This window comes from Myripristis murdjan, chromosome 14 (genome assembly GCF_902150065.1).
Source record: "Myripristis murdjan chromosome 14, fMyrMur1.1, whole genome shotgun sequence".
NCBI lineage: Eukaryota > Metazoa > Chordata > Actinopteri > Holocentriformes > Holocentridae > Myripristis > Myripristis murdjan.
The window spans coordinates 13,423,989-13,451,874 of NC_043993.1; the positions used below are offsets into that span (position 1 = coordinate 13,423,989).

At 42.1% G+C, this 27,886-nt stretch overlaps 2 protein-coding genes across 4 annotated transcripts in view; one reads left to right on the top strand and one right to left on the bottom strand.

Annotated features, from left to right (window-relative positions):
• fryb (furry homolog b (Drosophila)) overlaps positions 1 to 24,071 on the top strand; it is a 65,472-nt gene extending 41,401 nt beyond the window's left edge. The window contains exons 35-67 of one of the 3 annotated variants that reach the window (XM_030068223.1): positions 1,740 to 1,908; positions 2,211 to 2,301; positions 2,705 to 2,775; positions 4,703 to 4,853; positions 5,727 to 5,830; positions 8,171 to 8,262; positions 8,535 to 8,628; positions 8,977 to 9,199; positions 9,505 to 9,656; positions 9,822 to 10,009; positions 10,132 to 10,226; positions 10,917 to 11,115; positions 11,225 to 11,446; positions 11,671 to 11,869; positions 11,989 to 12,086; positions 12,495 to 12,665; positions 12,830 to 12,970; positions 13,116 to 13,301; positions 13,621 to 13,785; positions 14,893 to 14,967; positions 15,290 to 15,460; positions 15,770 to 15,778; positions 16,178 to 16,372; positions 16,869 to 17,006; positions 17,102 to 17,316; positions 18,193 to 18,397; positions 18,593 to 18,742; positions 18,835 to 18,933; positions 19,061 to 19,144; positions 19,571 to 19,588; positions 19,808 to 19,918; positions 20,114 to 20,349; positions 21,058 to 24,071. In XM_030068223.1, the coding sequence (XP_029924083.1) occupies positions 1,740 to 1,908; positions 2,211 to 2,301; positions 2,705 to 2,775; positions 4,703 to 4,853; positions 5,727 to 5,830; positions 8,171 to 8,262; positions 8,535 to 8,628; positions 8,977 to 9,199; positions 9,505 to 9,656; positions 9,822 to 10,009; positions 10,132 to 10,226; positions 10,917 to 11,115; positions 11,225 to 11,446; positions 11,671 to 11,869; positions 11,989 to 12,086; positions 12,495 to 12,665; positions 12,830 to 12,970; positions 13,116 to 13,301; positions 13,621 to 13,785; positions 14,893 to 14,967; positions 15,290 to 15,460; positions 15,770 to 15,778; positions 16,178 to 16,372; positions 16,869 to 17,006; positions 17,102 to 17,316; positions 18,193 to 18,397; positions 18,593 to 18,742; positions 18,835 to 18,933; positions 19,061 to 19,144; positions 19,571 to 19,588; positions 19,808 to 19,918; positions 20,114 to 20,349; positions 21,058 to 21,316 (4,776 nt within the window). In that variant the 3' untranslated portion in view covers positions 21,317 to 24,071. The remainder of the gene's footprint in view (positions 1 to 1,739; positions 1,909 to 2,210; positions 2,302 to 2,704; positions 2,776 to 4,702; positions 4,854 to 5,726; positions 5,831 to 8,170; positions 8,263 to 8,534; positions 8,629 to 8,976; positions 9,200 to 9,504; positions 9,657 to 9,821; positions 10,010 to 10,131; positions 10,227 to 10,916; positions 11,116 to 11,224; positions 11,447 to 11,670; positions 11,870 to 11,988; positions 12,087 to 12,494; positions 12,666 to 12,829; positions 12,971 to 13,115; positions 13,302 to 13,620; positions 13,786 to 14,892; positions 14,968 to 15,289; positions 15,461 to 15,769; positions 15,779 to 16,177; positions 16,373 to 16,868; positions 17,007 to 17,101; positions 17,317 to 18,192; positions 18,398 to 18,592; positions 18,743 to 18,834; positions 18,934 to 19,060; positions 19,145 to 19,570; positions 19,589 to 19,807; positions 19,919 to 20,113; positions 20,350 to 21,057) is intronic. The other 2 variants (XM_030068225.1, XM_030068224.1) reach the window with 2 other exon arrangements.
• Positions 24,072 to 24,442: 371 nt separating this feature from the next.
• On the bottom strand, positions 24,443 to 26,513 carry zar1l (zygote arrest 1-like). Its single transcript, XM_030068232.1, has 4 exons — positions 25,904 to 26,513; positions 25,430 to 25,522; positions 25,227 to 25,301; positions 24,443 to 24,869 (listed from the first exon to the last, which is right to left on the bottom strand). Exons 1-4 carry the CDS (start codon positions 26,483 to 26,485, stop codon positions 24,726 to 24,728), a joined length of 894 nt encoding a protein of 297 aa, XP_029924092.1. The 5' UTR covers positions 26,486 to 26,513; the 3' UTR covers positions 24,443 to 24,725.
• Positions 26,514 to 27,886: the final 1,373 nt, after the last annotated feature.

Sequence of the window (27,886 nt, forward strand, 5' to 3'; positions counted from 1 at the left end):
CACGGCCTTTTACTCTGCTCTGAGCCACCTAGACAATAACAACGTATTAGGATGTTATTCATAGACTTCAGCTGTGCATTCAACACGGTCATCCCCTCCAAGCTGGTCACTAAATTCAGTGACCTAGGCATCAGCACCTCCCTCTGCAGCTGGACACTGGATGTCCTGATCAACAGACCCCAGTCTGTTAGGTTAAACAACCTTACCTCCTCTTTTCTGACTCTTAACACCAGTGTTCCACAAAGTTGTGTGCTCAGCCCACTCTTCTGGTCCCTCTTGACTCACAACTGCAACCCTATGCATGGTTCCAACACTATCATAAAGTTTGCTACGATGATCAGCCTACAGGGAAGAGGTCAAGCTCCTAGACGTATGTTGTGCTGACAACAACTTGCCTCTCAGCACCACAAAAATGTAAGAGCTTATTGTGGACAACCAGAAGACCAAAGGTGGCAGACACACCCCCAATCATAAAAATGGTACTGAAGTAGAGTGTTTCTCCAGCTTCAAATTCCTGAGGGTCCACATCCTGGTCACTTTCTACCATTCGCAATAGAGAGCATCCTCACCATGCATGTGGTGTGGCAGCTGCCTCCCTCGCTCTGCCTTTATATTCCTGGATGACTTTTATAGCATGTCCACCGCACCCCCACACTGCTCTTTGCACTATCTATACATCTGTTGATACATTTTATCCATATTTATCCATATTTATTAATTGTCTGTTAAAACTGTAAAAATTATCTGCCCTTTTAGTGATGTGTATATAATACTTATTTATTCAACACTGATAAATATCCAGATTATTATTGTACATTTCATCCTATAAAACCCTGTATATGTCACAGATCTATAACTACGCATTAGCACCTTATCACTGTTGCACTTTCTGATTAGATGCAAAACTACATTTCGTTGTATTTGTTCTAGTTCAATGACAACAAAGTTGAATTTAATCTAATGTAATCCTCATTTAATGTAATGCTGTAACGGAATAGGGGGTGTCATCGTACAGCATCGGCAGCAAAACTGAGAATCGCGATGGATTCCGTCCATCGCTGATTCAGTCGTCAATCGGCCCAAGCCTACTGTGTATAAACTTCACCTTATCCTTTGCTGAAATTGTTGGCAGTCTACCAGATGTCTGTTGATAGTAATTTGAGCAGGCGTACTTTACAATTAATTTACAGGTAGCTGACTAAACTTACAGGTGCTTTGTTGAACATTTGTTGATAGTCAACTGAAAATACTGTAGTAAGCTGATAGTCTATCGAGGCATTTCTTGTTGACAGTGAGCTGATACACTCTTGAATCTGCTAATACACTGTTGAGAGTCAACACTGGACTGTTGAAATAAAGTGATACCATTGGTAGAGCTTTTGATACACAAGTTCTGCCAGCAGAACATGAGGGTTAAATAAGGTAACATAAGATGAAACTTCACCATCCCGATGCAGATTTGGCACCATGTTTTGAATTTTCAGGTTTTAAAGTGGTTGTTTTGTTATTTTTTATGTATGTATGTAAGTAATTATTTATTTATTTGTTTTTATCAGGATTTTTTAGTATCATGAGTTTTTCCTGCATACTGTACCTAAACACAATACTGTTTCAACTATAAAAATATGCATGCAATCTTTGTTGTACATTGTAATTCAACATGTGTTTTATGCAATATTGTGAGCTATATCTCTATGTTAGGTACTGAAAACCATGTTGTGCATCTGTCTGTGTTTTAGATCAAGAAGGTCGTGATCTACCTTTGTCGCAACAACACCATCCAGACCATGGAGGAGCTTCTGTTTGAGCTGCAGCAGACTGACCCAGTCAATCCTGTCGTGCTGCACTGTGACAACCCTCCCTTCTACCGCTTTGCTGCCAGCAACAAGTCCTCCGCCTCACACACAGGTCAGAGGAGGAATTCCTGTTATTCATTAGGATATATCATAGAGATATTTGTTAAATTCAAATCAGAGGAAATTAACTGAATGCAGAATGTATTGTATGTACTGGGCTGGGTTTAGCTTGCAAACTCCTTTGTTAAATTGAATTTCCTTTGTATTTTGTGTTGACTGCTGCTCATTTTCATTGGTGTCAAATGGAATTTTTGTATCAACATTGACCTCCTTAACTATTTTTTATTTGAGTTGGGAAGATATTGGACTTGACTATATTACAAAATAATTTCTCTCTATGTGTCTTTTGAGTAGGAACCACATCTAGCAGTAACACCGTAGTGGCTGGACAGGAGAACTTCACAGATACAGATGAGACCAAGCTGGCAAGAGAGAACGAGGAGAGGTCAGTGTTATTATCTGGTATTACTATTTATAGCATATTAGCATAGAGTAGCCTGTGTCATACTTTACCATTGCTGCTTAGTTCATAAAGTCAGTGCAGAATGTCTCACATAAATGCGGGGTACATTTTGCAACCCATCGAGACACATTAATGTGCATCTCTGTGTTGAGCTGCATATAAAAGTGAAAGTTTCCTACGATACCTGCATGCATGTGCTGGAGTATAGAGACTCAGTTTTGTCCTCCAGTGGTCAACAGAAATATTTTCCCTCAGTTGCACTGCACAGTCACTGCCACTTTCAAGCTGTGTCAAATCCACCACTCATGGAATGTGACTGTGTGTCAGTGCAGAAAGTTTGAATTGCACTGTAATGTAAGACTGTGGATTCAATTTGTCTCACCAGGGCCAAGGCTCACAACAGACTGGAGTCTCGCTACAGCAACAGCTCAGGAGGCTCCTACGAGGATGAAAAGAGTAAGTCCTTATGAGGCTGGATTCACAAAACCTTGTTAAGAAGTAAATCTCAAGTGCTGTTTTCCCCTTAACTTTCATCTTAAAAAATAAGGCAGAAAATTATATACTCAGAAACAGCTGATATGTGCTTCATCCTAAGAAAAAAAATATAAATAAACTGTATCCTTGAAATGAAAATTCTCAAATTTGTTTTTTCTCAACAAGTCCTACACTAAAAAGCTAAGCTTCTAATTTTATACAATTTTTAAACAATTAGGTTGTAGTTCTTTATGAGTGTTCTTACACCTAATATTGTAAAGATTAATTTTGCCCAAGTAGAACCATGTCTATTTAAAATAAGCCAGCAAACTTTACAGTTACACTTAAAAGTTTTGGCCAAATAACAGCAACCAGAATCAAAATGATTGATTTGTTGCCGAATATGCTTAATATGCCTAATAATAATAATAATAATAATAATAATAATAATAATAATAATAATGATAAAAAGTTTTCTACTTCCTGATACACTCTGTTAATATTGACAAATAAGTCTATCTCAGTTAATGGAAATTTTAAGACTCTGTGGCAGTAAGCCTAATGTTTGTTAACCATAGGTAATTCAGACCACATTCTGAGAGATTTGTAAATAGGAAAATTATGGAAATTCATCACAAATTGATTATTTGCCCCATCCATCTTGAAAAAACATTCTAAAATTTCTCCTCATGGTATTTCTTAAGATCTATCTTAATAGTATATTTGTGAATCCAGCCCATGGTTCTCAGCAGACTGAACACACAAACCTTGAGAACATTGACTGTGTCACACACACCAACACAGCTGCAGGATATGGATTCTTCTTGTCACTCCATAGTGTTATGTAGTCACTTAAACCCCATTTAAAAGTCTCCTGGTAATTACTGCTAATCCCCTGAGAACAGACAAACAAAGTACCAGAAAATGTACAGCAAAAAACAGCACCTGTAGAAACACACACAGCATAACGGTGTGTCGAGGCTGGGCTCAAACCTGTTTTGTTCAGTTCCAAAAGAAACAACTCTTATTTTTTAATGCATTATGTTGCACTTTCATCCCTACACAATGTTACAACTTCCTGGAAGATATATATGCTATCAGTGGATCAGTCATGTAAATTGGACACGAGCCATGTCCTACCACCATATCCAATGACACAGACACACAGATACACACTGATACACACTGTCATGCGTCAGCAATGCCTTTTGCTCTATGTTTAGCAAGCATGCCGAACGCATCTGCTTTGGGAGGGTCCCATGCATGAGTCTGCTGCTCTAGTTCTCATGTGACAAAGGCTGATTAGCTCATATTTGGCATACCGCACATTTTGAATTAGATGCTCTGGGGTTGTTTGTAATCAAAAGATAATTATGGTCATTTGTAAGCTGGGCCTTATTTTCCTTCCTTTTTGCCTTCAAGACAATTGTGTTGAGAATTTCATCATTTACGTCAGTGTAGTAGTTTGCATAACTCCAGGTTGCCAGGGGTGCTGTTGTCCAATACACACATACACACATGTATGCACACGCACACACACACACACACACACACACACACACACACACACACACACACACACATAGAGCCAGCAGGTAATCTCCAACAGCTGATGAAAACATCCTTTCAACACAGTAACTCTCACACTGCAGTTGCTCTTAAATTATCTTTAAATGGCCAAATATATATACACAAGTGAAAATGATTGTGTCAAACAACTTTTGACACAATCAGTTGTCAAGATAGTAAAAAAAAAAAAAAAAAAAAAAAAAAAAAGGAAAGATGAGTCCAGCTAGAATTATCCTTTAAACTGTTGTCACTTTAAACTGTTTGTTTGTCACTACTTTGTCACACAGGGGAAATGATATATATATTCTAACCACATCTTCTGATTGGTCTATTTCTCTAGCAGACCCACTGCCGCCATATGCTGGTTGGCTACTGGGTGTCCTGGAGACCAACCATCCTCAGCCGTTACCCATGCCTGTTAATGGAGGCTGCTGGGCACCTCTAGTTGACTACCTACCGGAGACCATTACACCTCGAGGACCACTGCATAGGTAGACACACACATACACACACACACACACACACACACACGCAGAAATAAAGTGGGAATTATCTTGTGAGTGCTCAGTATACACCCAAATCAAGTGGACAAAGACAGTCTAAAATAAAAAACAGCCATCTATATAACATATTATGGCACAGATGGTACACACAAATAACAAACCTGAAGTTGGAACAGCAATACATTCACAGGTACACACATATACCCATAAATGCAAGAACAAAGATCACACCTATTAGTCACAGATGGACTGATAAACAACCACAATGGAAAGAAACCTGCTTAGCCAGCTTGTTTTCCTGCTTTGTAAAGACTGTAAAGTAGTTGAGGGGATTATTAACTAATCACTTCTTGTACGCGTCAACACTTAAAAACAAGATTCCTTAACATAAGATGAGGGAATGATGTCTCTCCTGTCTTAGAGATAAATGTTAAAATCACATTTGTGTTTCAGACCAGTTGGTCAAATGCATGGCATGAACTGTAGAGTACAGCAAATACAGACACCAAATCAGTGTCTGTGGTGCTGTTTGACAGATTCACTGACTGTGCAGAATATTATGAATGCCTACCTAATATTAACTGGCAGCTCATTTTTTTCACACAGTCCCTGTCTCTGTTGTCTTAATGAATTAAAGTTCTTCTCTAGCCTGTCTCCTGTTTTAGGTATGCATCCTCTCGTTATGACAGATGGATTTAAGAGATGAAAACAATAAAGCATTCATGTTCGTGTCTGACCATGCTTGGCCAGAACCTGAAGGACAGTCGTCCTGTTCACTATGCCATCCTGATGCCCGTGGAAAGAGCAAGTATTCTTGATGTTTGATGCGCTTGGTATATTTGTGTGTTTGTTTGTCCTTAGGTGTAACATTGCAGTGATCTTCATGACTGAAATGGTGGTGGATCACAGCGTGAGAGAGGACTGGGCTTTACACCTGCCCCTGCTGCTCCATGCCCTCTTCTTGGGTACGAATGACACACACACACACACACACACACACACACACACACACACACACACACACACATATATATATATATATATATATATATATATATGCACTACTCACAAAAAGTTAGGGATATTCGGCTTTCGGGTGAAATTTCACGATGAACCTAAAATGCATTCTAACCTTTACAGGTGAACTTAATGTGACCTTCTGTAAACTTTTGAATGCACATGTCCAACTGTTCAATGTTTCAGTACTTTTTGCACAAGTTGCTGTTCTCTAACAAGGAGTTTAACGGCAAAATTCACATCAGGTGTTTGATGCTTCAGCTCATCGAGGTCGTATCATTAGGGAACGGCTGCTGGAGACTGGGGTACCTCAGATGGAGTGGCCTGCACTTTCTCAGACCTGAATCCCATAGAAAACCTATGGGATCAGCTGAGTCGCCGTGTAGAGGCTCGGAGCTCTGTACCCCAGAACCTCAATGTCCTGAGGGCCGCCCTTCAAGAAGAGTGGGATGCCATGCCTCAGCAGACAATAAGTTGACTTGTGAACAGCATGAGATGTCGTTGTCAAGCTGTAATTGATGCTCAAAAGCCAAATATCCCTAACTTTTTGTGAGTAGTGTATATATATATATATATTTATATATACACACACACACACACACACACACACACACACACACACACACACACGCACACACACACTTCTCTTTGTTCCTGTATGCACACAATGCACACAGAGGCGTTTTCCCTTCACACTTAATCAGTCATTCTCCCAGTGGGAGGACATGGGAATGAAGGAATCTAAACAACTTATAGTCAAAGATAAGATCAGGCACTTCACCATCCATCATTCACTGAATAGAGTAGAATAGAAAGCCTTTATTGTCATCAAGAACAACAAAATTAGGAGTGCCTACTTCTGACGAGTGAAATTAATAAGACAGTTAAGACAGATAATAAACACACATCCAATAAATATGGAACTTAGATAAATACTGTAACTAAAACAGATACTATAAAGAATTGATATTACCTTTGAAAACATGTGTATTACCCTTAAAAATAATTGCGTATTGCCTTGTAATGTTGAGAATTAAAAGTTAAAGTGGCTCAGCAGATGATGTTATTTCACTATATTATATGTGTGTCGCTGGTGTTAAGAGATCTGATTGCCCAGGGGAAGAGAAACTGCTCTTATGCCTGTTTGTTCGGCTTTTGATGCACCTATAGCGCTTCCCAGAGGGCAGGAGGTTGAACAGGTGGTGTCCAGGGTGAGATTGGTCCCTGATGATTTTCCTGGCTCTGCAGAGGCACTGTGAGCTTGAGATGTTCGCCAGGATGGGCAGAGGGTAGCTGATAATTTTTTTTCTAGCTGTCTTTACGACCCTCCGCAGAGTCATAAAAACAGCTCAAAAAACATCTGCGCTGCCAGTTGAGCAGTAGGCACACCCACAAACCCACACTTAAGCTGTTTGTATTTTCTCTGATGTTCAATTAGCCCATGTCGTGCCAGCTTAAAGTTTTATCTCCTGTCTCAGCTATGAGAGACATGTGCTTTGGATCAGATTGTTGCTTTGCATTGCCACAGACACACACATTCCTCATCGTTTGCATTTCTCATGATATACACATACCTCTCCTGTCCGCTGTGAAGAACTGCTTAACTTTATGTTTTCTGTGTAATAAAATTTGTGGAGAAAGTGGAGAATGCACATCATCATCTACTCTGGTGGTGTTTCCTTATACTGAAGGTTTTGCTGTAAGCTGTCTAAGCATCCATGTTATGTCACAGATGAATTTTATGTCACAGAAATTTAACAAGTGGGCCATGTCCTCTGTTCAGGGGTTGGCATCACATTTGTTCTGACTGAAAAAAATGTTTAGCATCCACATAAACAACAGAAAACAAAAATCTAGTTCCTTGGTTTGGAGTTAGGAATCAGTGAAGCAGAGTTGCCAAGCTGGGAATTAACAAATTGATACACACCAGTAATCTTGGGAACATCTACTTGCTTAATAAATGTTAACGTCATGAAGTAATTCATTCTTAATTTTACAATATTGTATTTACAGCAGAGACAAACAAGTACGTAAATTTCAACAGTATAAGAAGCTGAAAGAGCCATTTAGCGAGTTTTGTGGGTTTGAACAAAACTTTACTGCACAGCATGTATTTGTAGTGATGAACCTACCTGTGGGATTGACAGGGTTCAAGAGGTTTTATCCTTTGAGACATGCTTGTGATGAAGGGCTATATGAATAAACTTGACTTGAGCTGTCTGTAACAGTATGCTCTATCATCCATCCAACATGTATGCATAATCCTGTAATGTATATTTATTGTCCAGGTTTGGATCACTACAGGCCAGAGGTCTTTGAACACAGCAAGCGCCTCCTGCTGCACCTCCTCATTGCCCTCTCCTGCAACAACAACTTCCAGGTCAGAGTGGGATCCCAATACCTTTTGGAAGACAATTTTGAACTTACATAACAATGTTAATTTTTTTTCCTGCAATACACTAGTGCATTGGCAGAGTTTTATTGTATTAATCGCTTGAGATGCTATGGATAATAATACATGTTTAATTTCAGCATTTATCCTTAAAGGGTTTTCAAACGATTGCAGTTAATCTAGCCAAAATTTTATTTATGCACACATTAACAAGGCCTTTGACAAAATTTACTGAGTGACCGTCCTTATTGTGTTCACAGGTAATAGCCTCAGTGCTGATGCTGACCAGAGAGATAAGCGACAACAAGACTCTGACCGTGAAGTCCAGCTACCACGCAGAGTACCAGCAATCACGTAAGGAGGAAATAAAACATACGCGCACACACTCAAAATGCCACCAGTACTTGTAAATTACATTGTGTATTTGTCAGGGAAGGATTAGATTACACAACAGTATTGTGTGATTTCATTTCTCTTAAATTTGTTTCCATCATCTACTTTTACACACAGGATCACAGACAGGAACAATATGTGATACAACACTGTGTTAATAGATGACTCTATAGACACACATAAATCCCCTGAGACTCCAGATCTCACACCCTTAATCACAAGAGGCCCTTATGTACATATTTTCCTCCGACCGCTTTGTACTCGAATGCATTACGACACTAATCACACCATGACATCGTGTTCCCTCAGATACACCTGACTTCCTGCGCGAGTGGCAGGCATCTCCGGTGGTGGATTCTGGCCTCAGCTCCACCTCCAACTCCTCATCTGCTAGTCTGGGAGGTGGCAGCAGCACTGCAGGCAGCGTGGGAAATTTACCCCTGGTAACCCCTGACGACCTGGAGGATCTTGATGACACACCCAATGAGACAGATGAGAAGACAAACAAACTCATCGAGTTCCTTGCCACAAGGTACATATGGTACATTTCAGAGATGTATCACCTATTTTTTAGTGTAATTACTGGTGGTGCTTACAAGTTTGTATGAACATGTAGGTATGTGGGTGAGATATAACCACTTGCGGAGCTGGTGGCTTGAAAGTGTGTGTATATAGGCATGTGTATGAACAGGCGTGTTTGCATTTGTTTATCTTGATCTGAGTACATGTCGCGTGTAAGAATGTCCCCGTGGCAGACCATGTGATATGTGTGCACCTATGCAAGTGTGTGTGTGTGTGTGTGTAATCTGTGTGGTGGTGCCGGTGGTGGGTATACAGTGCCTGGAGTACTGTGTTATCGTTGCTCAGAGCATTCGGCCCGCTGTGGGCGCATGAGGACATCACGCCAAAGAACCCCAACTCCAAGAGCACAGAGCAGCTCACCAACTTCCTGCGCCACATCGTCTCCGTCTTCAAGGAGTCCAAGTCAGGTGAGACACCATGCGTGTAGCATTTTTACACATCAGTGTTGTTGTGTAAATGCAATGAGATAGTGTTATCATAAGATGATAATGCTGAAGACTCTGGGTATTCATTTAACCCATAAAAACTATTCACTTGTGTATATATATCCACAAATCTGTGTTTGTATGCAGACTTCCACCTGGAGCAGCAGCTGAGCGATGTGGCCTTACAGACGGCTCTGTGCAGCTCCTCACGTCACTACGCCGGGCGCTCTTTCCAGATCTTCAGAGCCCTCAAACAGCCAATCAATGCCCACGCTGTCTCCGACCTGCTGTCACGCCTCGTTGAGGTGGTGGGGGAACACGGGGATGAGGTGCAGGTGAGATAGAGTTGGGTTAGAGAAATATTTGAGAGAACTCTTCGAATCTGTCTGGATATAGAGTTGCTCTACAACTGATTATGCATGGTTGTGTTTATGTGTGTGTTCTCTCTGTGATTCAGGGCTATGTGATGGAGGTGCTGTTGACGCTAGAGTCCGTGGTGGTGAATCTAGCAGAATGTCTGAAAAACAGTGATCTTATGGCAGCTCTTACCAGGTGGGCCTCTACTGTGTACTGAAAAACATTTTGTAGCAACACTCAAATACTAAAAGTGTGTAGAGCAGGGCTATTCAATTACAAATTCAGTTGGGCCAGATTTTTAACCGAGACCTTAAGCTGGGCCAGACATTTTCCAGACATTTAAAACGGCGGTTTTCATCGTCAATTTTTCGTTTAAGGGTTGAAAAAGACATACTTTTGAGCTGCTAGCATCAGTAACTTTCAAAACAACGCGCTGCAGTGTGAGTTGGTTGTGTGTTACTAGGCAACGTGGAGTGTTGCATTCACTTTCTGAACTACTGCAGGGATTTCGAGTTCATTCTCGCGAATGTTTTTCTCTGCTTTTTTGGTTGAACCACGAGCTGGGCCACTCGGGAATTGCTTGTGGGCCGCATGTGGCCCGCGGGCCGCCAATTGAATAGGCCTGGTGTAGAGTGTAGAATCAGGCTTATTCTAATCCTGATTAGAATTAACTAGATTTGATTTTGAATTCATTTTGGGCAAAAAGAAGTATACATGCCAAAATACCTATATCATTATATCTGTTTATACCCAGAGTCTATTACCTGAAGTTCTTGAAAAGGAGTTACTGCCAATATGGTACTAAGTCAAAAACAAGCAATACATGATGGACACTGATAGATAAAATGAACCAAGTTATTCATTTACACTGTGTCTGTTTTATAGGACGTCCTCTCCAGACTTCTTGACCAGTGATAAGCTGATGAACAGGAAGAGCACAGGTCAGCTGAACTTCCCTGGACCGGGATTTGTCGGTCTCTCGTCACAGCGCCACCAACGCTCTTACTCAGTCCCAAAGAAGTTTGGCGAGTGTGGTAACCAGTCCAGTGATCCACCTCGCAGTGCTACTCTGGACCGTATACAGGCAAGGCATAGGAAGATTGCTGTTTACCCATTACCCTAACGGTTGTATACACTTGCTTAATATACAGTATATCATGCTTATGGTATTTAATTTTATTATCACTCTACAGGCCTGCACCAATCATGGCCTTGCTAGATCAGGAAGAAGTGCTGGCTCCTGCACATCATCAACCAATCGCATCGACCCCAGCGTACTGTCTGATCCGGCCCACGTTTCCCATCCCTCATCAATACTGGCCACAGTCTTTTGGGTGGCAGTGTCACTCATGGAGTCAGACTTTGAGTTTGAATATCAGATGTCACTTCGCCTGGTTCACAAGCTCCTGTCAAAGGTAGAAAATATGAACTTTTTTGATGTCGGGGTGACAGGGATTAAAAAATGAAGTTACATGAAAAAAGTATAAATAATTATAAGATATATTTATTATGTGAATAGAAGGGCCTGCTACCTTTTGTATTAATTAAAAACACCCTGGGTTATTAGATATTGCACATTTTTCATTACACTAAACCATATGATCATGACTGTCATTAAACAAAAAAAAATATTTCTCAGGTGCCCCTGGACAGAGCAGAGAACCGCGAGCGCCTTGAGAAGCTGCAGGCTCAGCTGAGATGGAGCGGCTTCTCTGGTCTCCAGCAGCTTCTTTTGAAGGGCTTCACCTCCCAGGCCACCTCCGACCTAACACTGCAGCTCTTCTGCCAGCTCACACCAGTTTCCCGTGTTCCTGTTGTCGACACCTCACAGGCTTTAGGTAAGACACTGGGCATCACCAGACCAATGTCAGCCTCAGCCTCAGGATTTATTTATACTGTATTGTGTTGAGGTTCTGTTTTTGGTGCCAGTGCTGACTGGTGTTTCCTGTGTGTGTAGGTTTCCCTTTGAATGTGCTGTGTCTACTGCCTCACCTAGTGCAGCACTTTGGCCACCCAACTCAGTTCTGTAAGGAAAGCGCTGAGAGGATCGCACAGGTATAAAGCCAGTTTATCAGCCAAAAAAAGCATGCTTCAAGATATAAGTCATAAATCCAATAAACATCATGTGCATCATTCAAGTTTATGGTTTCAAGTTTCTTTTCTTTTCCCTTTATTTCTTTTCTTATTTTTTCTTTACTTGACTTTCCTTTTGGTTTAATTTCTTAATTTGTTTTTGTTTTGTTGTTGTTTTGTATCATTTTGTTTTCAGGCACACTGGTAAATGTAAAGGCAGTCATTAAAAACTAAAAAAAAACAGTACATTTGTGTAGGTGAAAAAAAAGCAACCAAGACATGACAATATCTGATTTCTTACCTCACACAAATAAAAAAACAAAAAGAAAAAAGAAAAATAGCAATTTTACCATTCCCTTTCCCTCTCTCTTTCCTCTCTCTCTCCTTCAGGTGTGTTTGGAAGAGAAGAACACAAAGCTGTCACATTTGGCCCATGTGATGACTCTGTATAAGACTCGCTCATACACACGTGACCCCTTCTCCTGGGTCAGCGTGGTGTGCCGCTACCTCCATGAAGCCTTTTCCGACATCACACTCAACATAGTCACCTACATGGCTGAGGTAAGCACTGAGGAGCATGCATGATATACCAAACACATGTCCAGGTTTACACGGTTAGCCATGTCCCAGTGTAGCTATGAGGGTCTTTACAGGTATTAGACTTAGAAATATTTAACTCATTGCGCACTAGACATCATACTTGTCTTTCTTGCTCTCTGTTTTAGCTGCTGGATAAGGGCCTGCCGAGTATGCAGCAATCTCTGCTCCAGATCATCTACTGTCTCCTCAGCCACATGGACCTGACTGCGGTGCAGGTCAAACAGTTCAATGGCGATGTCTTGAAGACCATTGAAAAATTTGTCCAGGTTAGTGTTCCTGCAGTACAGACCATAATATGAACATCTTAGATGCATTATTCTTCCTCCATGAATCACATCTTCTCTCCCACATCCTTCTCGCCTTCTCCCTGTAATGTGTATGTAAGCACTGCTACCTGTTTTCTCCCCAAAGACGGTGCACTGGAAGGATGCCCTTAACATCTTGAAGCTGGTAGTGTCACGCTCCGCCAGCCTCGTTCACCCGGTGTACAGCCACGCTCAGGGTGACCTGTCCAACCTGGAGGTCAGCAGGGTTTGGGACGGTTCTGCCAAAGCCCTGCCTGGGAAAACACTGGACTTTACTTTTGACATCTCTCAGGTGAGGAAGCAACATAAACGCCTTATTCCAAAGTGCTTTAAATTGCCATCAGTGCATATGTTTTAACGATCGGCAGCCCCAATAAGAAATAAAACCTATCATGCCATTGTACCACCAAGACACACAAATTTGCTAACTTCATTCATTCGTTCATTGTCTCTTACATTAGGAAAAACAATGCTTTTATCATCCATGTATGCCAATACATAAATACACGCAGCTTTTTTTCAGTTTCAGAGACATAAGAGGATCACATTGTATAAGTGTTAGTCATATTAAAATAATCATTTGCATGTGGGCCTTTCTGTTTTGTTTACAGACTCCAGTGATTGGGCGTCGGTTTGATGAGCTGCAAGGTTCAGGGGGGAGAGAAGGGAAAGCCAGAGCCATGGCTGTGACCCGCAGCACTTCTTCCACCTCCTCTGGATCCAACTCCAACACCGTCTTGGTGCCTGTGAGCTGGAGGCGACCGCAGTCATCTCAGGTAAAGTATCATGATATTAAACTCTTGCAATTCCTGTCGCACTAAAGACTTTCAAGCATAGTAGCAGCTTAAGTCTCAATATTTACAGAAACTCAGTTTGACAGCATTGATCTAGCAACGGCAGTGTGGCCTAGTAGTTGGAGAGACTCTACTCCAACCTGATGATGTGGGTTTATACTGATGTGTAGCAGGCATCCGCCCTGCTAAAGTGTCCTTGTGCAAGTCTATGAGTCAGTTCAATTCCCAAACCACCCCCACACCCTCAGCCTATCCACTCCTCTTCCATTTGCACAGTCACATGGAGGGTTCACCGCATTAATAGCTGTGTCAGAGTCACTTAGCAGCGAGTGGAAGTGGACAATAAAACCCTCTGATAGTGAGTCTACATGTATGCTGACAACTAAACGGAAACGGCAACAGTTGTCTTCTGCTTCAGGTAGCAAGTGATGAAGGCATCTTGGAGTTTACACATACGTTTATGCCCTCCCTCTTATCAGATGCTCTCTCTGCAGCTACAAGTGTGATACCATGAGGAGTGTCACCACTTAGTGAAGTGCAAGTGGGGAGGAACCCATTTGGGAAAGGACCTATAAGTGTTTCAGCTTAAGGGGCTCTGTTCTACAGCTGACGGTGACCTCTGACCTCCCTGTGGATGGAGAAACTAGGGCAGGCAAAGATGTAGAGGAGTGTGACATAAAGAGAGCAAAAAAAATTGAAAAGAAAACTACACAAATAGTGAAATCACTATTCATGTTTTTTGACTTAATTTGTTTTTAAATTTAAATCAGGAGTTTAATCAGCCAGTTCTGATCAAACTATTAATTAACAAGTAATTTCCCAGACTCTTTGAAGTAGTGTCTCAATACTACTACTTGTGATACTTGATGTAGATAGATAGGTAGATAGGTATACTTTATTGATCCCAAACTGGGAAATTCACACGTTACAGCAGCATCATCAATAAAAACATAAAATAAAATAAATAAAAAAAAAAACATAAGGCAAACATATGTAACATATTGCAAAATTATAGTGTCATGACAACTGCCTTACTGTCTTTCCGTCTTAGATTAAGAGTTTTTGTGTCTTGCTCACTTTCTCCTGCAGAAGAGAACGAGAGAGAAGCTGGTGAACGTTCTGTCTCTGTGTGGACAGGAAGTTGGACTCACCAAGAACCCATCTGTAAGCTGCCTCCTTTATCTTGTTTGATTGTCCTATACCTCTCTTGATTAAGCTTGTCTTTTATAGTTTAACAATAGAAACACGCTGCTACATCTGAGTTTTAGGGTGAGTTGTCAGTTCAGGCAAATCAGGGAGTGTATTTTTTTATGTTTTTTAAAATCCAGTCCATGGAGACATTCTTGACAATGATGATCTTATTAAGGAAATTGCATTTTACTTTTCCTTAAATTGACAAAACTGAATTGGACTGAATTGAATATGAATTGACCCTGTTCCTTTATTACATATTTCTTATTTTCTTATTTTCTTATTTTCTCCTCAGGTGATCTTCTCATCATGTGGCGACCTGGACATGATGGAGGTGCGGGAGAGCGGTGTTTCATCAGAAGAGGGCGGGACCAGAGAAGACACTCTGGATGACACAGCCAGTGAGCAGCAGTTCAGAGTTTTCCGAGACTTTGACTTCCTGGATGTAGAGCTGGAGGACGGAGAGGTGAGATACCTAGAGGATGTTTATCATTGTTGGCATAAGATATTGCCAGTATAGGTTCACAGAAGTCATATTAGTCTTGTATTTTACAAGTTGTCATCCTCACTGCCCAACTTATTCCGTTTGATTTATGGTACAGATTTTTGTCTCTCTCTCTCTGTCTCTCTCTTTCCCGTTTACTTTGCATGTGCTTCACTGTATCACTCTAGCTTTCTTTTGTGTAAAAATATTTGAAATGAATTTCTCTGCCCCTCCTCCTTGTCTCTCTCTCTGTCTAATTCTGTGTCTCTCTCTCTCCCCTGTGCTGCCTAGGAGCTCCAGGTAAGGTCTCACACTGAGCACGTACTTTCGCTTTTATCAGTGCTGTGGTGATGCTGGCTTTTTGTTAACTTGAAAATCTGGATCTTTGTGCTTCATATTGCCCAAATGCTTGGTTGCTGAACTGGATTCCTCAGAATAACACATCAGGATAGAGATAAAGATTTTGTCAAATTGGAGAGAGATTATCATAGAAAATGCAAACATAGCCTATCCAGCATATTATCATGCCATGAATTTCTTTTGCATCTTGTGCTTGTCATCAGACGCTCTCAGACTAGTATCCATTCATCATTTTGAGAGAGACTGACCTTAAAATGAAAAGGCCTCCCACAGCAGTGAACCTCACTGCTAATGTTGCTTCTGCCTGTGCCTTCCATTGTGTTTATTTGTTTTATTCAGGGTGAGAGCGTGGATAACTTTAATTGGGGTGTGCGGCGGCGATCTCTGGACAGCACAGAGCTGGGCGACCTGCTGGAGGAAAGCCAGCACTCGGGCAGCACGCCCAGTCTGGGTCACGAGGACCCGCATGATTCAGACGAGTCCTCAGAGGAAGAGGAGTCTTCAACCAGCCAGAGCCTCTCACACTCTCAGCTTGTATGTAGCTGGAACAACTGGATACATGTGTCATTTACATCCACCTGCAGTTGTGTGTGTGTGTGTTTGTGTGTGCACAGCAAAAAATACCCATCTTTTGAAGTTATGGAATACAGTTTTGGTTTTTGTTCTGTTCCAAATAAATGAAAAAAATCTGTCGCTGGGATGAGATTATTTTAGTAATTTCAAATTCAGTTTTACATGTGTCAAGGAAGTGACATCTTGGAAAAAAACATTGGATTGCTAATATGTCAAGAAAACTCTTGAAGAATTAGAGAAATATGAAATAATTCATTGACAGATTTTTTTCCCTTGTATTAAGAAAAATAAGGCCTTAACTCTCAACACAAGGAGAGATACCCTGTTTGCAGTGTATGTGTGTGTGTGTGTGTGTGTGTGTGTTTGTGTGTGTACAAAACCTCCAATATGCTGTGAACTCTTTCTACTATAAACATTAACCCTCAACATCTCTCCCTGGCTTACCTTCTTGTTGCAGACTAACCCCTCTCCATCGGAAGAGACCAATCACACTGACTCCCTGTCTACATCTTACGACACATCTGCTGACCCACAATCCCTCAACGCCACCACGCCGGGCCATGGAATAATACAAGATGAGCAAGGGGGCCTGCATGTGAGTCAAAGCAAATTTCCAAATGTAAAGCAAAACACTTTCACACATTGTGCTTTTTGTGTGCTCAGCTAAAAATATCACCTGTGTCCACTCAGGGCGGGGTTTGTGGTGAGGATGAGGACACCCAAGCTCAGGATGATGAGCTGTCACTGAGTGCCAACGAGCTCCCTCACGGCTCAGACTGTGGTGAGAGCTTCACCCTGGAGCTGCCTGGCCAGCCTCAGGATCAACGGCCTAATCCCGATCCCAGCCTCAACCCAGACTACTGCCAACCACCACTGGGCTTTCTAGACCCCAACTGCCTGCCCAGGTACATGTGACAGTTTGGAACACTTTCACTGTGGATCCTGAATGGGATCAGACCTGGGTTGAACAGTATTTGCATATAATTGTTTTGTTCCTCTTGGAAAACCAGGGGGGTGGGTAAGGGATAACTATGATGTTGTATTTTGAAATTGGAAAAAAAAGGTTGAAACTCAGTGAAAGTTTGAAATCTAATTAAAAAAAAAAAAAAAGGTTTTGCAAGATTTGAACTATGTTTTTATGTTTTATGGCAGGCATTGTGTTTGAATAGGCTGAAAAAAGTCAGGTCTGTGCAACAAGATTTTGTACATGATTTTCTGTTCTTCACAACAACTTTGTGTGAATGCGGCAGCCTCATGGCAGTGAGTCTGCATTACCTCGATATTTTTCATTATAGCATTATAGCATTATAGAAAATTAGCATTATAGAAAATTATAATCAGATGTGTTTCAGACCATCTCTTTTGGAGTTTTAAACCAGAGCTCGAGACAGCGCTGCCAGAAATCACATGACTGGCAAGCGTGCAGCTGTTCTTTCAGATCTCGGAAAAGCAGGTGTTGTAAACTGAGCTCTGAAAGTTTCAGTGTTTTGGACCTTTTTTCCCAACACATGCTCACCGGTTTTAGGTCACCATTTGGAGTGGTTTTATTCATAGAAAAGTATGCTAGTATAAGTTTAAAATACTTTGTAATATTCACTCTGTGAGTATTTGCTTATGTGCAAACTCTGTCCAACTGGCAGCTCATGTAATTTTTAACAGCCACTATGAATTATTATTTCCAAAAGCTAGTTGACTCAGCTCTCAGGCTTTCAGCTTTTAGTCATGAAGATATTAAAGTGTTTTTCCTTGTGTCACCATCTTTCCCATCTCTACGGTGACAGCTTGCGGGATGATGTGGATGACCTTGAAGACCTGGGCTTCCCTCCTCCCCCCTCTCCATTTTTCTCTGCCATCTTGGCAGCTTTCCAACCAACAGTGTGTGACGATGCTGAGGAGGCGTGGCGTTGTCATATCAACCAGCTGGTGACAGACTCAGACGGATCCTGTGCCGTCTACACTTTCCACGTCTTCTCGTCTCTCTTTCAGGTAAATCAGGGGAAGAATTAGTTGAAAGTCAGTCATAATCCATCACTGAGTCTCCCTGTTTTCACCAGTGTTTCTGTTGTTCCTTGTGCATTGCTTTTGGTCCTTGATTATCTTATTTAAACACTGAGCAAACACTTATATCTAGTCCAAAAATTATTGGAAAAGCTAACTTCTCTCATGTTCCTGTACTCCCAGAACATCCAGGGTAAGTTCTGCTCCCTGACGACTGATGCTGCCACTTACCTCGGAGAGGGCCTGAGGGGCATCGGATCAAAGTTCGTCAGGTCCTCTCAGATGCTCACCACATGCTCAGATTGTCCCACAATTTACATCGATGCTGACACGGTGAGTGTAGCTGTGAGACAGTATTGACTTGCAGCACGTAATGAAGAAATGGGATTTTGTGTTTGATACATCCTCATCCCACCTCTCTCCAGATCATGTCTTATGGTCTCCTTGAGAAGATGAAGTTCAGCGCACTGGAGCTGCAGGAGTACCTGGACACCTACAACACCAGAGAGGAGGCTGCAGTATCGGTACACAATATGACTATTTGGTTGAATGAGATGATCAGTGATCATGTGTTTTTCATGTAAATTTAAGAGCAACTGACCAAGATGATCCTACTCTCACTACTCCCCTTTCCAACCTTTTCTCCTTCAGTGGCTGAGGAACTGTAAGGACACATTTCCAAGGTGCCCTGGTGATGGTGTGGTTACCTGCCAGCCTGGAGACTCAGAGGAGAAGGTAAGGGAACCTCAGTCGCATAAATATGTGTGTAGGTTTTCTCTCTGGAAATATAAATTAATCAGTTGCTTACTTTCTTGATCTATGATCTGTATCTCTGTTTTTCTCTTAATCTGTCTGTTTTCTTCTTTGCCCTCCCTCTTTTTTTAACACTCTGGGGTGTTTGCTCTCTTTGCATGTGTGCCGTGTATATTTTATGATTCTCCTGACTTGACTTGACTTGACTGAGGTTTTGTTTTAATAGTTCCCTTTTACCTGAGCCTCTAAGTACTAATTGAAATGGTTGGGTTTTTAAACTGTGAGCTAATTCCTGTTAGCTTGACTGTAAATCTTTCAGGTTTACACTGAGCTGTGCATGTGTTTGACTGATGCTTTGTCTTCCTCTCACCTCATTCTGCTGCCCTAACACGCTCTCTTGCTGTGTAGCAAATGGAGTCTCTTGCCGTAAGTTCTATTACCAGTTTCTTCACTTCACTGTCCTATATTCCCCTTGAATAAAAGCCTTAATTTATTCTGAACAAGGCAGTCAGCTAATCAGTTTTATTCTTGTGTTTGTATTCTTTTGCTTGCATGTGCATGTTAAAATGTGTGACTGTACCCATGTGTATGTGTGCGCTATGCAATCAGTGAATCTCAACTTGTTTCTCCATTTGTATCTTTTAGCAACTGGAGCTGTGTCAGAGGCTTTACAAGCTACACTTTCAGCTCCTCCTGCTCTTCCAGTCATACTGCAAGCTCATTGGTCAAGTCCACGCAATCAGCTCTGTGCCTGAGGTAAGAAGACTCAATCAAAACAAGGTTTAAATGCATTACATACAGTAGTAACACAAGAGACTGTTTTTTTATTTGATCCATTATTTTCTATTTGGAATAAAACTATAGACATACTGAATCTAGTACTGTAAACACTGACAAAAATGCTCACTCGGACACACATTCAATCACCATCTGTTGTCCTCACAAAACTAGTTGCTGAACATGTCCCGAGAGCTTACTGATCTGAAGACCAGCCTGCAAGCTGCGGAGGCGGCTGTTGCCAGCGACCTGGAACACACACACTTGGCCCACACTCACGCTCATGCCACCCAGGTGGCAGCCATGGCCGTGCCCAACTTCCCCACCTCTGAGGCAGCTGTGCAGGCCATCTTGGAGTGCCTTAAGAACCAAGAATTCACCAAAGCTGTCTGCTACATCCAGGAGTGCAGGTGGGGAACATATCTGTTGCATTTAGGCTCACACCTGTTCAAACTCTAACATAGCCCCTTCCCACATGCACATGCACGCTTACACACACAATCACACAGGGTGTATCCACACTGGGAACTGATTGATATGAGTCTTTGAAGTATAATACCAAAAGTAATGTTTTTGTACTGAAGTTGTTAAAGACTTTCAGCCAGTTTGCTGATATTTTTTAAATTTGATGAATTTATCCCCCCAAAGAAAACACTGTTATTCCTGTGTGCCCCCCACAATTCTTGCCTCTGCTTGGCTATCTATTCGGTGTTAACAGCGATATTTTTGAACAATTATAAGATAAAATGCCCAAAGAAAATAGACTGTCACTGCAGGTTTTACACATTACTGTTACACATTACAGTTGTGGTCATGATGGAATCTCCATTAAAATAGTGCCAGATAATATTGCCTAGCCAATATCAAATAACTGATAAAACCCCAATTTTGGAAATCATGACAAACTAATATAGCAGTCTAAACCTGCCTCACATGTTGTACTGACCTCTTCACTGCCTCTTGCTCAAGAGGCAGTGACACATTCGTAAAAAAAATAATCCCCTGAGCACAGAATACATGCACAGACACACACACACACACAACATATTTCAGGCACCAGAGTGCAGTAGTCTCATTATATCCACGTATCATGCTGACCTCATCACACCTTCTTCCAGGAGGCAATGGCCCAACGGAGTGTTTGGCGGCAGCTCAGAGAGCGAGGTCCAGACACTGCTCAACGTCTACTTCCGCCACCAGACTCTGGGCCAGACGGGCACCATCGCTCTGGTGGGCTCCCGCCAGGACCTGAGCCTCATCTGCTCTAAGCTGCTGGAGCTCAACGGGGAGATCCGCGATATGATTCGCCGCGCCCAGGGTTACCGGGTAGTCACCACCTACCTCCCCGACTCCAGCGCCTCTGGGACCAGCCTCTGACAGGACCTCAGGAGCCCCCCACCCCCTCCATCTCCTCCCTTACCTCCCCCACCTCTGCATTCAATGACCCTCCCACCTGTAGAGGTAAACCCAGTATCACTACATCCCACAATGCAACTAAACCCACCGACATCTCATACCTGGCCCTTACCCCCTCCTGTGTGTCTGCTGCCCAGAATTCAGGGCAGCAGACAGACCCCAGCCTTCAACCTTACCCAGTACTAGAACCAGATCCACACCGAGGCCATGATCCTAACCTTCCTCTGCTCTCCTCATCCCCATCCACCATAGATTCTGATGCTCTTTGGCTCGAGTTTCCTAAACCCCCAGATCTCTTCTCACCCCATAGCTGTTCAAATGTACCAAGCCCACACTTCCCATTCGAACCAATCAGAGATTTTACACTGCCACGCACACAGCAACCAAGGAGTGATTGCGTTAATGAAAACACTGATATTTATCACCCTTTCCTAGGGTATTCGTCACACAGTTCGCCATTGTTACACACACACTGTAATAAGCACCCATTATCATCCCTCACACCCAACACACTCCCAACTGTAGCTTCCGAACCCACCCTGCTGTCACACTTGGACACACATGATTCCCCCATTCCCCCATGGGGTTCCCATCTTCCTCATTTCCCACATTCTCCATACAAGCACTCCTTTGCACATTCAAGCCAATCACCAACCCTGGACCCTGGGCACAACTCAGTCTTAATCCAGGGTCCCACCCCTTCTTCGTCCCTCCCTCCTCCCCCACCACCTCCTCCCTGTCCCCCTGATCAAGGAGAGGCTGCAGGATGGGGTTGTTGCTGCTACCTCGGTGAGGCTACACCCCTATCTCGCTACCTGGATAAGGTGGGACACACCGTTCTGCCCCTATTTAAAGTAGGGGGGCTCCTGAATAACGAACCTTCAGACGTTCAGACCTGAGAGGCTGAACATGTACATTAGCAGAACCCGAGGGCCTACAGACCTGAGACGTCTGTGGATCCAAACACCTGATTGCAACTTTTCCTAACTAACCTGCTGATCCAAATACAGTTGTAAGAGAAGATGGCATCCTAGAGCTACCCGAAGCCTGGATGATTGACTTTTTAAGAGCAGTGAGTCATATCCCAGAGATAAAGGGACGTATGATTGGACTCACTTTTTACTAGACGCTGTTACCTTCTGATGAAGATGACCCGATGTGATTCTACTTTAGTACTTTAGTACTTTAGTACTTTAGTGTGTAACAGATCTGCTCCTAGCTATGTTCTGCTTGACGGTCATCGCTCAGCATCTGATCTGTTCCACACCTGAGGACCTATGAAAGCACTTGGCTTCGATTCAAACTTGCTTCCCAAATGAACTGAAGGCGAGACTGAACTTGATTGGCTGTTGCTGCCTCCTGTGGGAAGAACACAGCCAGCCGGCGTTACCACAAGAAATAGAGTGAGGGAACTCGCCATGATATGATCTAACATTGCCGGTGAAGTTTTCGCTATTGCACTAAATGGAGTTTTGTTAGTAGATTAAAAAAAAAGAAGTTCCATTAGGGAGGGTATATTACTGTTTGTTTTGTTACTGTGAGAGAAAAGGCTGTCACTTCCACAGAGAAGGAAAAGCCAAAAGCTGGAATTACTTTTCTCTCCATTGTGTGTCTACTGTTTGAAACCTCCTTTGAGGGAAATTGTGCAATGCATGACCCAGTTGAATGCTTTCTACTGTACTAGCGTCCCTTTCGCACCCTACAACTCTCTGAGTAGGCTACTCCTGACTGACTGAAAGACAGATTGACTGACAAAGAGCGGATGCAGAACATTCAAGCGTAATTTGTGCTGTCCTTTCGCTCGTTTATATACTGAAACGCTTGTGTATCAGTGAACCAGCTCGTCTGTAGACTACTGTCGTAAACATTGATACACTCGAGTCACGCCATTATCTGTGCAAGGTGTACACTCTTCTGTGTGGCTAGCTGTAGCATCATATTAGTGAGTGTACATACTGTATATCTGTAACTGTCCTACACTGTAACATGTTGACCTGATGTGTTCACATGCCAAGAGGATAGTGCATGTATACACTCAAATATTTAGTCTTTCTCTGTGTATCATATTGATGATTATGGCACACAACGGTCATGTTACCACTGTACACTGTAGCATATGTTAATGTGTGGTTTGTAGGTACTGATACACGTAAGGGAAATGCTGACATTCAGCACTCATTGTTGATGTTCAAAACAAAACTTGTGCTACTACTGTTCTGAAGTCAAACACTTCCTATTGTCAGCCCCTTTTGTGATTCCTCTCCAGCGGTATTTGCCCTTTGCTGTATAAATATCTTTTGCCTATTTATATCTGATCAACTATAAATCAACACTCATTCAACTTAGTTTTTATATTGATGTTTGTTCTCTCAGTTCAAACATTTAAACTGCCATGCATGCATCTTCTGTTGTACTGTATGAAGTGTTTGAAATATTTATTAACAAAATCATATTTTATCTGAAAGATACGTTTGTATGAGGTACAAAAGGGAGCTTTAAGCTCATGCGGGTATGTTTCCTTTTTTTGTTTGTTTTTCTATGTGTGGGAGAATGTGTGTGCATGCCAAATAAGAAATTGCACATTTTTAAAGCTTTTTAGATGAAGACTGTAGCTGTTTTTTCACCTTGTAAATAGTTTTACAGCCTTAGTGAAGTTGTTTTGAGTTGATGCTCTGTACAAGTCTGTGTCAAAAGTAAAAGACATATCAGAACGACATCTGGTGCATTTAATTTGTATTTTTTGTTGGCTTGAGTAGATGCTTACCAACATCCTTGAAACTCAAGACTTATAGTCCGACTAACCAGAAGTCCTGTGCACACAAGACTAGCGGTGAGTTGTGACTCATAAACGCTGATTTTGTAATTTTGGTTATCTAGACCAAGACACCATTCTGACCTGTTAATACATTTGTGTTTAAAATTACAGAATACAGGCCGTGTGAAATATGGCTCAGGTTAACTGGTGCTGAAGGGCATTTCTGTAAAAAAGGTTGGATGTGGGTCCCCACTCCTTTGACTTGTTCATCAAAAGAGCACTCTGTTAATGAGTTCAACTTCAGCATAATGTAAACAAAGAACTGAGCAAGGTTTGCTGCAAAACATTTAATCCTTATTTTTACTTACAAAAATAGTTTAATTTTTTTGCTAAGCACCAAGAAGTTGCTTCGAATAACCACCCAAGAGATTCACCACTCAAGTCGTGGCTCAGTCTCGGCCAGTTTGTTACTGGAGGCAACTCCACCTGTGATATAGGTACGTCAGACACAAGTAACATGGCCCAACTTTGATAGCAAAAGCCATCACATCTGCATGAATTATAAGGGATGATTAATTCCAAAGCAAACATTCTGCCTGGCTTAAAAATCCCCACTCAGATGATGTATTTGAAGCTATAGGTGGCGTCACAAGACAGCTTCATGCCCTTGCAGCGACAGCACAGGTCCTGGCGGTGAGGCCGCCTCATGTTTATGTGCCTCTGCTTCTTCTCACAGCAGCAGGAGGTCTTGGAACAGGCCTGAGACAGCAGGGGAATGGAAGAACACAGGAGCAAGAAAGTCAGTGAACTAAGAAAAAATGCTGATTCCTAAGAAAGGATACCAAAGTTTGAGAAACTGATCAAGCCTCAGAGACCTCATTCAATTAATGACGCAATTTTACCATTCAGAATGGGAACCAGCGCTCTCCAAGCACATCATTTGGAGTAACACTGAGACATGACCTGCAGATTGTCATTTTACAGCATATTTGAGTAAACATACACATATTGTAGTATTGTATCAGATGAAATACAATACTGAATCCATCCAATCACCAACGACAATCAAGGGTGGTAAAGTTGTCTACAGGATGAACACAAGAAAAGTAAACACACCTTGCAGAGAACGGACTCCACTTTGTAGGGATTGAGCCCCACCTGACACTTCCTGCAGAGCTGCCTGTAGTACACCTGATATGGTGGGGAAGAGGGGGTGATGTCACAGCAGCATTTGATATTTGTATGCATGCATAATCTGATATCAAGTTTCAGCAATATATTTATCTTTTGTTACAGCAGCCTATATAACGGACAATTACCTTACTGGTTCCAGAGATGCACCACACATAAGCACTCTCCCACCGGATGTTGCATTTTCTGCAGTGGAAAAAGCCATACCTCTGCTCCAGAAACTACCAAAACAAACAAACAAAAAAGTTACACTTCACTTTTTGATAATGGCACTGGGCATAGAAGAGACAAGACGGTGTTGAGTATGGCGTGTTGAATGGAGGATTGCATTTAAGAATCAAAGACGACAGGGCCTTTAAACCTGCTCTAAAGGTCTCGTGTAAATGCACTTTGAACCAGACACATTGTAAATTAAGGAGTTTAATATATTAAACCTCTGATCAAAATAGTCATACATTCTCTCCTACAAACCTAACTGCAAGTGAATATAAAACATCAGAGCTCTAACTGGTTAACTTCCCCAGCTGGATCCCTGCAGGCCCCTGGATGGGATGGAGGGGCGCTCCTTTGGGTAGCAGAGATCCTGTGGCCAATAAACCCACCTGAAAGTTGGACCCCCTGGGTGCCCGATGTGGGGGCGCATTTAACTCCTTTAGCTCGGCTTGATCCGCCTCCGAGTCGCTGTCGCGCTCAGGTTTCTCGACGGCTTCAACTTGAGCCTCACTCTCCTCGTCATCACTAACTTTCCTCAGACAGATTCTGCGATCAAACACCGGAGAGTAGATCGAAACGGGCCGCAAAAACCGCATGCGGTCCACCGGTGTGTTGCACCGCGCCTTTCCGTGTGACATGGACGAATCCAGGCTTTTCGGGGACTTGAACGAGGCTGGGTTTTCGTCATCCCGGGAGAACAGTGTTTTGGGGCCAAGCGAGCACTGGATGGTTTTCTCCACTTTTGCATTCACTTGCACGCCGCACTCTTTCGTGTTTCCTTTCGCGGCTTTGGCGGGCACGACAGGGTTGACTTGGGACAGGATGGCCTTGCAGAGCTCCAGGTAATTGAGGCCCTGGGGGGTCATGAAGCGGCCCTCTCTCTTGGCCCAGCTGCTGCCCTGGAGGAAGGGACCGCAGGCCGGGTTGCCACTGGCATTGTATGGTAAAACCGTGGACACGAACCCCTCCATCGTGGAGCCATCAAAACAGGCGGGGTGTGTGTCCACTCTGATTTATAGGCACTGAGCTGTGTAAAGTTGCCTTCTGGAATCGCTGATTGGTTAATTAAGAGCAGAGGCGTCAGCTTTATTGGAGCAACCCTGGATATCCTGATCTTAAATCCCACTATAAATCCCCTGAGTGGAATTTTAAAAGGAGACTAAACATATAACAGCCAGTTTCATGAAGCTAGATTAAAAAAAAAACAAAAAAAAAACTTTTCTACAGAAAGCAGCAGTTAGATAGCAAAATGCCATAAAGTATATATATATATATATATATATATATATATATATATATATATAATAATTTTCAGTGTTGTAGTATCATGCAAAAAGCATTTGCATTATACTGATTTCCATATTAAGGGTTAAGTATGACTAGTATGTGTATGTCAGTGCAATTTGAAATGGGTGAGTGGGGGAAATATGGGAGAATTTCAATGGCTGATAGCACTAATCTGTCTTCCTAAAATCAGCTTATATCCAACAGTAACTGAGAGTACACTGATCAAGATAGTGAGTTTGTAATCATTAAAATTACTGTCATCCATACATCCATCCCCGTTTCAAACAGGAAATATACGACAGTCATACCACCTACAGTACATCTAATCTGCAACCGATTACACTGTGACATTCAAGATGACTTTAAATGAAATATTATGATATTTGAAATGGGTTATTGCTGATATAAGGCTTAAAGTAATGTAATGTTCAGATTTGCACTCAGCCTTCTTCTTGTTTTTGAATGCAGGGTATCCACCTCAAGATAAACCATGAAGCAGTTAGTCTTTGGGGAGGACTAACCAGCCTTTGTTGTGATTTTCATGCAAAAGACAACCTGCATGCCTGAGGGTGTGTTTGTGCTAGGGCCTTTTGCAGTACTTCCTATTCAATACAGTCAAATCTAGTGGACACAGTAATAGTAAACAAGTGTGCAAGATCGTATAATCTGAATACAATTTATACATCAGCTGATAAATCAGACCTTGCTGCACTAGTAAAAGCTCACTGACATAATAAAAATGTTTAATGATAAGAAAATAATAGATTTTTAAAAATCATAAAAACATTTACAGTAGAGGGGTATCTCTGAAATAAGAGCAGGCGTAAAATATTCAGAAGCAAGTAAGCGAATTAAAATGCAGGCTAATAAAAGTGTCTGCAGGGCTTTGATGCTTACTATTTCATTGCTTCTGCTACAGTGAATTTTATCCCCATCGGGCTCCTGCACATCCACAAAATAATTACCAATGAAAGCATAATATTTTAACATGTACTGTGAATTTAGGAACACTCGTGTATCAAAATGCTGCATGAAGTTCATTGCTGTAAGCTGGCCAAAGGAAATGAGAGTTGGTTCCATTTCAG

Bases quoted from the DNA above. Each gene is read 5' to 3' on its own strand.
- zar1l (XM_030068232.1), bottom strand. From the start codon at position 26,485: ATGGAGGGGTTCGTGTCCACGGTTTTACCATACAATGCCAGTGGCAAC. The intron at 25,302-25,429 runs GTAATTGTCCGT...CCACCATATCAG, and splicing joins GCATCTCTGGAACCAGTAAG to GTGTACTACAGGCAGCTCTG. The intron at 24,870-25,226 runs GTGTGTTTACTT...CTGCTGTCTCAG, and splicing joins TGGAGTCCGTTCTCTGCAAG to GCCTGTTCCAAGACCTCCTG.